This window comes from Myotis davidii, unplaced genomic scaffold (assembly GCF_000327345.1).
Source record: "Myotis davidii unplaced genomic scaffold, ASM32734v1 scaffold32, whole genome shotgun sequence".
Lineage (NCBI taxonomy): Eukaryota > Metazoa > Chordata > Mammalia > Chiroptera > Vespertilionidae > Myotis > Myotis davidii.
This window is the reverse complement of record NW_006286587.1, coordinates 1,773,008-1,782,065: the sequence shown is the minus strand read 5'-3', so window position 1 is coordinate 1,782,065 and position 9,058 is coordinate 1,773,008. Positions and strand designations below refer to the sequence as shown.

General features: G+C 57.1%; 1 protein-coding gene across 1 annotated transcript; it reads right to left on the bottom strand.

Annotated features, from left to right (window-relative positions):
- Positions 1-969: 969 nt before the first annotated feature.
- Positions 970-9,052, bottom strand: CDC25B (cell division cycle 25B). Its single transcript, XM_006758128.1, has 16 exons — positions 8,981-9,052; positions 7,803-7,912; positions 7,142-7,193; positions 5,269-5,310; positions 5,060-5,096; positions 4,577-4,888; positions 4,259-4,390; positions 3,779-3,859; positions 3,510-3,686; positions 3,264-3,359; positions 2,651-2,713; positions 2,431-2,529; positions 2,069-2,202; positions 1,330-1,441; positions 1,097-1,181; positions 970-989 (listed from the first exon to the last, which is right to left on the bottom strand). The coding sequence occupies exons 1-16, from the start codon at positions 9,004-9,006 to the stop codon at positions 970-972; spliced, it is 1,578 nt and encodes a 525-aa protein (XP_006758191.1). The 5' UTR covers positions 9,007-9,052.
- Positions 9,053-9,058: the final 6 nt, after the last annotated feature.

Genomic DNA, 9,058 nt, shown 5'->3' with positions numbered 1-9,058 from the left:
GGTGGACCCCCCAGCCGTCTTCCAGCCCCAATCTGCCCATCTGCCCCTGCCCTATCCCACCATCTGCATCTGCTGTGGTCTTGTCAAGGGCTCCACAGAGAACACAATGCTGGTTGCTCCACTTGTTCAGTGCTTTATTGAAACAAGGCCCTAACAGATGACTCATCAGGGCCCTCAAGCACAGCCCTTCCCACATCCTGAGATTAAAAAGTCAGAGGTGGTTCTGACCTTGGTTTAGCTGCCACCTCGACATTTCCTCTTGAATATTTTCAAACCTTAAAGTGTAAAGATTTTGTCCAGACAGACACATATATACTCCTGCCGAAGGCTGTCACGCTCACTGAAATGCTTCTACCCAGTGGTTTATGTGGGAGGCGTTGTGCATCTACAGCTCTCCGTCCATTTATCATCCATCCATTTGTCCATCCATCTGTTCATTCATGACAAGACAGCAGCAAGTTCTCACAAGTCAGGCCCCAGGGTTCACAGCAGTGGGGGCTGGGCTTCCAGTGAGGTTAAGGACACAGACCTTAGCCCTCACCCAGGGGCCCCCAAGAATAACATCCCTTTCCGAGGCAAGAGAAGACAGGCCAAGTGGGTAATTAAGGTTTGAGTCCATAACCCCAACTGGACCGGGAGAGCCTAATGGGTAACTTTGGGTGGGGCAGCCCTCCCTTCAGGTGACCGCTTGACCACCTGTGAATGACCTGAGATGGGCAAAAAAATCAGACAGACAAGTCAGGCATGCAGGTAACACTGAAACAGGAAGAGTAAGAGCTTATGTTTGTGCTGGAGGTGTACGTAAGGAGGGACAGGAAAGAGGGAACGTGAAAGCAGGAACAGGCAGACACACAGAGGAGTGCTACTGAGGGCCAGGGCACAGCGCTACTCCTAGGGCAGGGAGGAGTGCGGCTCTGGCCCATCTTGGGGCTGTGGTTTCCCTCAGCCTCAAACATACAAACAAAGCCTCTAGGAAAAGGGGGACTTTTCTGGACACAGGGAGACAAAGGGTTAACCCGAACAAGGAAGAAAAAAAGCAAAAGATTCCTGTTGGACACAAAATACTTCCTTTGAGCTGGACATAATCCAATTTCACTGTCAACAGGCTGGGCTCTTCTAGGAGATAGGGTGTTGGTAGAGGAGAAGCACATGGGCCGATAGTCTTGGGGTTCACAGAAGGTCTAGGGCAGGATGGGGGAGGGCGATCAATATGGGGGAATGGGCAATTGGGGGGGCAGTCCTCCCTTCTCTTAGGGTGTTGCCTGGCCAAGCCCTTTCCCTGCAGTCCAGCCCTCCCCCAGAGGCCATGGCCACCCCTGCCTGCGGTACCGGGTGCTGCGGGAAGAACTCCTTGTAGCCGCCTTTGAGGATGTACATCTCAGGATAGTAGAGGCTGGGGTAGTCATTGATGGTTCGATCTCGCTCCCTGATGAAACGGCACCTGGGACCAATGGGTGTGGGAGTCAGAGCTGGGCGTGCACTAGGGTGGACCTCAGGGAACCTGTTCCCTGCACCCACTCCTTTGAGCGCCTTGGGAAGGCTCGAGCACCAAAGAGGCTGGGAGCACAGTCCGGCTCCTGAGCACCAAAGAGGCTGGGAGTTGGAAGGAAGAAGGAAAACCAAGGGAGCCTGTTTCTAGAAGGCAGTTGTGGAATCGTTGTTAGTGTTATCTGGCCTGGGCTGGGAAAGGGGAAGCAGAACGAAGAGAAGTTGCCAAAATTCAAGAGATCTGTTCAGGAGGTCTGGCCAAGACTCGGTGAGGGAAGGAAAGGACATCTGAACACCAGGAGGGTCAGTGTCACTGAGGACTGGGACAGGGTTTTAAGGACACTGCTGAAGGCTTGGGATCAGATTTGGGGGCGGGGGTGACAATGGGTAGAGGGTGCGGATTGATGGGAAGGACTGCAGGAGGGAGACGGGGAGGGTGCCGTGCACAAGGAAGCAGGGATGAGGTCTGCGTCCGGCGGTCAGATGAGCCAAGAGGCCCAGGCCAAGGAGGGGCTGGGCGCAGGCTCTTGGCCACAGGACGGCTCCAGCACCTACAAGCTTGGGCGGAGCTGGGACTCACATGCGGGGCCCACGCTCAGATGAGAATTCACAGTGGAAAATGAGGATGATCCTCTTGTCCAGGCTGCAGGGTGTGATGGGGCTCTGCAGCAGGAACATCTCGGCGTCCTGTTCCAGGGGCAGGTTCACAGCAGTCTGCAGAGTAGCCGGAGGTCAGGCCACTGCCCTGGGCCTGGCTGGCAGACCCCGCCCCTAGGCAGTTCCCATCTTTCCAAAGGGTGACCCCCACCTCTTGCTGGGCAGGACCCTTCCCCACAGGAGGGCGCCCCCACAGATGAAGGATAGAACTGGTGGGAGGGCGCCCCCACAGATGAAGGATAGAACTGGTGGGTCTTCAGCACCTCTCTGGTCACCCTGCCTCACCTTGATGTGCCCGCCTTCATACTCGTAGGGGTATCTGCAGTCCACAATCACAAACCTCTCCACGATGTTGCTGAACTTGCCCATCAGCAGGGCCACCATCTGTGGAGGCCACAGAGATGGGTTCCAGCAGGCCAGGGGTTGGCTCCTAACCCTGCCCTACCCAGAGCTTGCAGCCTGTTCTCAGCGAAGGTTAACAGACGAACCGCTCATCTGCACATACCGTTTCTGGTGAGATGTACTTGAGGTCTTGGTGCTTCCCATCCACAGTCTGTAGGAGGAAGGCCTGCATGAAGAGGGGAGAGAGAGAGAGCTTGAGAAAGAGAAGAGGAAGAAGGTGAAATGGGTAAGGTGAGGAGCAGGAACTGTCCACGGTGGTCACTGTCCAGGATATTCTCAATCTCGTCGTGACACAAGCCCAAGAGGCCACGCCGGATTCGACCTTCAAATTCAGCTCTGATTCCCATAGCAACCGAGAGGAGGCTTTCAGGTCTGGTGCCCCAGGAACAACCTTCCAAGGGGAAATGAAGGGGAGCAGAAGCGATAGACTCCTGCCTCTACCTCCAGTTCTGCCAAGCCCGGGAATGAGGCCCGAGGAGGGTCAAGCTAGACGTCTGTTTGGAAATGTTTTCCAAGGTGGAGACATCACTGATGCGTGGACACACGTGAGATAGAGTCAGGAGACCGAGTAGAGTCCAGGGGAGAGTAAAGGACGAGAGTATGCAAAGTTCAGAGCAATGGGGCCTCTGGTGAGAGAGGGTGGCACTGAAGCAGCTGCTGGGCTAGGGGGCTACAGCTGGCAAGGGGTGGAGCCTGAGGGTCTTGCCAGCTGGTACCTTAGAGTAATCCCCAATCAGTTCACGGTGGTCACTGTCCAGGATATTCTCAATCTCGTCGTGACACAAGGACTTGGAGCGAAGGACCCGGGCTTTCTGTGAGATAGATGGCAGCCAAGATCAGGGGGGAAGCTGCCCCTCCAGGCCCAGTCTGGCTGGTACCCCCCTTGCCTGCACCCTGGCTGAGAAGGGCTTGCAGGGTAGACTGGAAAGGTGGCAGCCCCGCCCCAGGAGGAGGGCTCTCACAGGTTCCTCGGCCTCCTGCTGCTCCTCCAGAGGGGTCACACTTTTCCTCCGCTTGTTCTGTACGGGCAGGTCCCTGTCCTGGGGTCGCTCTAGTCTCTTGAGGATGGGCCGGATCACACCGCAGGGCATGGACGGAGAGCGGAAGAGCCGCTGGCACTTGCTGTACATGATGAAGTCCTGGCAAGGGCAGTGGATCGGGGGTCAGAGTGCTCAGCTCCTGCTTTCCCCCAATCCCACCTAGAGGGTAGGGGGCCACCCCAGAAGCTCACCTGCTCCTCCTCCTTTTCCAAAGTCTTGACCAGGGGGGCACTAATGAGGCTCTCTATGCCTGGGGGAACTGAATCAGCGTCCTGAAGCCATATCAACAAGGATTTGGTCACACCAACAGGCACAGGCCAAATCCCTCAGGCCCCAGTCCTCCAGCGCAGCCTTCTCTGGCCTTGCCAGCACCTCCACACTGGGCAGCCCCCCAGAACCAGGAGGGCAGGGACCCTTCACTGCTGGGGCTTGCACAGAACCATGAGAAGTCATGCAGGGGCGCATTTCCTCCGCCCTGCCCATCTGCCCCTCACTGCAGCACCAGCCACCTGCTCTTCTCTGATTGGCCAGAGGTCAGGCTGTGACTCAGTTACCTCAGATCCTTCTGACATTGGGATGCGGTCATAGTCTTGCTCCAGGAGCTCAGAGCTCTCCTCTGGGACATCCCAGGGAGGGAGATGTAGGGGGCCTGATGGAGCAAGACTGCCTACCTCTAAGTCATCCTCCAGGATGTCCACAAACCCATCATCTTCGTCAGGAACTCCCTTGGTGGGGGTCAGGGGGAAGCGCTGGGCCAGGGGACTCAGCTCCTCTACTTCCATCTTCCGCTCAGGGGTGAGACACTTGTATGGGTGACGAACAGATGCAGGCTACTCAGTGGTGGGGACCCAAGGCAGTCCCCACCCTTCTCCTTCTGATAAAAGGTTCCCTTGCCTCAGGCTCAATCACCCTCCCACCCCCAGGCTGCCTTCGGGGGCACCTGCCCTGTGCGCCTGCCTGCCCTGCAAGGGTCAGCTCTCCCGATGTACCATCAAGTCGGGGGCCGAGCTTGGCCTCTGGGCAAAGGCTTCTCTGCGGTTGGCCCACTCGGCCAGAGCATGGGCGTTGGGGGGGGGGGGGGGGGGGGGAAGAGGTGGCGTCATCACATGCCAGAGCACCACCCAGCATGCCCCTCTCTCTCCCTGGAGTGGTCCCACTCTGGCCTGCGGGAAGCGCACATTCTCCTTATCCTCCTCAGAGCTGTGGGCAGTTTGGTCACGCGCCTCACTCTTCTTCCAGCTGCCAGGCGCTCGGGCATTGGTGATGTTCCGTAGCACAGGGCTGTGGCCCAGAAGCCTCACCTGGGGAGCCAGGGGAGCAGCAGGTACTGAAGGTTACCTTTCTCTGGCACCAGCCCAGGCCTTACCTTCTCCCATCCCTCCCCTGAATGCCCCTGTTCACCCATTCACCTCCCAAGGCCAGACCAGGAGTTGGGCCTTAGAACCCTCCTGCCCTGCCTCGAGGGCACTCACCGGCAAGGACTGGAAGCGTCGGATGGGGAACTGCTTGCTGCAGAAGGAAACAGGGACACATCAGGGCTGGAGAGTCTGGGACCGTCGTGGCGAGCATGCAGGATGCCCCTCCACCTGAGCCCTGAGCACCCTGCCCCTGCCAAGGGGGGCAGAGGTAGCCTATGATGGGTAGACCACCGGAGCCTGTGAGGGGAAGCCCAAGCACTTACCTTCGAACGAACCGGCTAGCTTCCTGGATGGCCTGCTCAAACCTAGGAGAGAGAAGGGTTCCATGCAGCCCACCTCCTACTACAGCCCACCACCCACCTCCAGCATCAGGTCCCCAGTCCACAAGACCTGAGGACCAGGGCGAAGGACAGTGGAAAGGGGAAGTAGAAAGAATGTCAACTATCTGGGGACCCAGCTATTGAGGAGGGGGGAAGATGAGAGTCAGCCTGGGATTTTAAAGGCTCCCTGAATGGAAGAGGGCCCAGAGAATGGCAGCAATGGAGACAGCTGGGGTAGGTCAAAAGGTGGCTGAGCGTTACCCAGACAACGGTCATGCCAGCCTGCCCACAGGCCTTCCACCTGTATGCAAATCACCTCAGCGGGGCCATATGGCCGCCAGGAAAGGCATTCATCCATCCCATGACAGGCCTTGGCCGACAATGTGGGTGTCTCCAGGGCCTGGATGCCAGCAAGGCTGGGCTTCCCTCCCCTTGTGTGGGGCTCTCTGGGCCCCCCCCCAGGACAGCGGTCTGGTTTAGTGTGCCCTTGGATCAGCCAGTTTGCCATGCCAGACCCCCTAGTGACAAATGTGTAGGGTTACACCCTCGTCTCCCTCCTGTGGAATTTTTCAGGACCCAGCCTCTGTCCCACCCCCTCCTCCTGCCTGAGGAGAGGCCAGCAGGCAAGGAATTCCAGCAGATGTTCCTTCTGAGGCCGGAGCACAGGCTTCTGTAGATAGGCCCCACCCCCTCTAGCTACGTTACCAGAGACCACCTGCCATGCAGGGCTTTGTGCATCTATGCGTACACTCACACACACACACATACGCTTCTTTCTGAGAAACTGTGTAACCGTCAAAGCAGGTGCAGCGGGGCAGGCACTGAGGACTACAATGTCAGGGGGTTGGGCCCCAGGGTGTAGGCAGGTGGCTGTGCCCAGACAACCTGGCATCAGGGATGACCAATTTCATAGGCTTGGCCTCCAATCTGCACCCGAGCCTTGGGGTAAAGCAGAGACAGCTTGTTGCCACCAAAACCTAACCTGCAGGCCCTCCGCCCAATTCTCTTCTCGTTTCCTGTTTGTGAACAAAAACCGTGTAGCCCAGCCTAGTCTGATCAAAGGCCGTGGGAGGAAAAACAGCCACTGCCCTAAACTCAAAGCCATAGTCCCCCAGCCCGGGCGGGGGATGCCCAGCTGTTCTCACTAATACCTGGCAGCTGCTCCCCCTGCAGAGGCTTGAACAGCTGGATGGGACAGCTGTACTCTAGAAAGTACTACTCCTGCCCCACAACCAAGGCGGGTGGGATCTAGCCCACCAGCTCCCTCTCCAGTCCATCTCTCAAAGAGCCTGATCCAGGGGTGGACAAGAGGGTCAAGTGTCAATGAAGCCAGAGGTTGCTGATAGGATGGCTGAGAGCCAAACCAGCCTGTAGCAACTATTTTGTGTGGCCTAGAGTGACAAAAGTTTTGAATTAGTTGGACCATGTTTTAAAATTGTGGTATTTCACACACACACACACACACACACACACACACACACACACACACGTATAGGCAGAAAGGAAAACAGGACGCATACCAGCCTATGTTCCCATAAGGGCTGACTGGCATCAAGTATCTGCTGCTCCCAGAGGCCGCTGTCCCCACTACCCTGGCCCTGAGCCTACTCTCACATGCTCCTGTGAGAACTGACCCTTCTCTGAGACAGGGAGCAAGCAAGATCCCAGAACTTAGGAAGGTCAATTAGTCCTCCCATATGGGGACCCAGGGGGGTCTGTCCACTCTCCCAGGCTTCCCCAGTGAGTGTATGCTACAGCTGGGATTCCCAAAGGCAGGTGCCAAATCCTGGAGTGGGGATGCCTCTTCTTTACTCACGTCTGCTCCGCCATCTGGGGGTCCATGGGGCTGGGAGAATCCATGCAGAGCCCTGAGGGGACAGAGTGCTTTGGTTTGAAAGTAGTGCCATTTTCTGTACTCTCCCCCACCATGTCCCAACCCTATTCAGAGAAGGGAAAAAAAACTGTTTCTATTTTAAATATCGACACATTAAAAAAAATGCAGCAAAACCCACCCATGGACCCCAACAGCCCAGGCTGCCCCCCAACTGTCCAGGGCTCCACTCCCTATTTGCTATGAAAACACTTCTACATGGGTTGTCAATCAAAACTTCGTTAAGCATTTTTCTTGAACTGGTTTAAGATAATCTGTTCTGGAAGAGATCACAGCTTTTTAAAAGGAGGATTCTATAGCTGGGGGCAAGTGAGTGTTATAAAATAACCAGCTTTCCATCCTAATGCCTCCCAGGTGGGGCTGTGGTTCAGGGGCTTTGGTTTTAAATAGGTGAGATCTCATCTCCTGCAGAGGGCCCCGCCCAACCACTGGTTCCGCCTGGATGTGGTGAGCCCAGCCCCAGCCAGAGGAGGGCAGGGGAGGCTTCTCAGACCTCCCGGTTGTTGGAAGGACATTAGTCTGATTGGCAGGGAAATGAGGAGGCTCAGGCAGCCCCCCAAAGTCCCCTGGCACCCCTGGGCCTCACCTGCATCAGAAGATTCAGAGGACTCAGACGACAGGGAGGATGCTGATGCTCGCCGCGGGGACAGGGATAGGCATGTGAGCAGGCTGCCTACCTGACTCTTTGGGGCCTCCCTGGGAAGGGAGCAGGGACCCAGGGAAGTAGAAAGGTAAATGGGGGGTTCAAGGGCTGGCTGGCCCATGTTCCCACCAGCCACCCACTTCTGAAGGGCCCATCCAGCATCTGCACTGCCCCAAGGTAGGCGATGGCATGGAAAACCTGCCCTCTTCTCCGTAGGCCGGCTCCTACAGAGGCCCTAAGCGTCTTCTCTTCGTTGGTTGGTTTAAGAAAGATCCTCCTGGGTACAGGGGGAGGTGAGCCCAAGACAAGAGGAGGGAGCTGGGCTGGGGATCATCCTGGGGGTGATCCTGGGGATGGGGCAGTAGAGCAGCCTCCAGGCAGCGGTTCTCAACCTGTGGGTCTCGACCCCTGGAAATACATCCTGCATCTCAGATATTTACATGACGATTCATAACAGTAGCAACATTACAGTTATGAAGTAGCAACGAAAGTAATTTTATGGTTGGGGGTCACCACAGCATGAAGAACTGTATTAAAGGGTCGCGGTATTAGGAAGGTTGAGAACCACTGCTCCAGGGCCTTTAGGCTCCTACCCATCCACAGGCCTTCCTAAAGGGAGAGCCAAACTTGGGGTTCTGCCGCTGGGAGGACAACCCAGCCCGGACCCTGCAGGTAACTCAGGGAGCAGGACCAGTGTTTAACCCTTTAACCCCCAGGAAGGAACTAGGGGTAGAGGGAGCAGGGGCAAGGGACCTAGGAGAACTGGATTGCTCTGCCTTCTAGTTCCCCTCCGGGCTCACGATCCCCTGCCTGGGGCAAAATGGTGGCGACAGGGGCAATAGGGAGGCAGCATGATGGAGGCACACTGAGGGAGGAGGAGGAGGGGAAAAGAGGATCTTCAGAGTCTGGTGCCGAATAAGAACAGGTCACCTAGAGGGTGTAAGCCGCACAGTCCCGGCCTCTCCGCCCTTGTCCCGGGTCCCCAAAGCAGGCTCTCCCCGGGATGCCTCCTTACTCGCCTCTCGGATTCGGATCCCATGGGGGGGTTCCCCAGGAGGCCCGGGACCAACACCCTAGTGCCGACCTCTCACCCCACACCCGGCCTCCTTGGGGCGCCCTACCTGCCGAGCCCAGCCAGGTCGTGCATGGTCTGGGTGAGGGTGGCGACCGGCGAGAAGGTGGCCGCGCGCTCCGGGGAC

Excerpts from the sequence above, each read along its gene's own strand:
- CDC25B (XM_006758128.1), bottom strand. The coding sequence starts at position 9,006 with ATGCACGACCTGGCTGGGCTCGGCAG. Across the intron at positions 5,097-5,268 it reads GCTAGCCGGTTCGTTCGAAG|CAAGCAGTTCCCCATCCGAC; the intron begins GTAAGTGCTTGG and ends TTCCTTCTGCAG. Across the intron at positions 2,714-3,263 it reads TGATTGGGGATTACTCTAAG|GCCTTCCTCCTACAGACTGT; the intron begins GTACCAGCTGGC and ends CTCTTCATGCAG.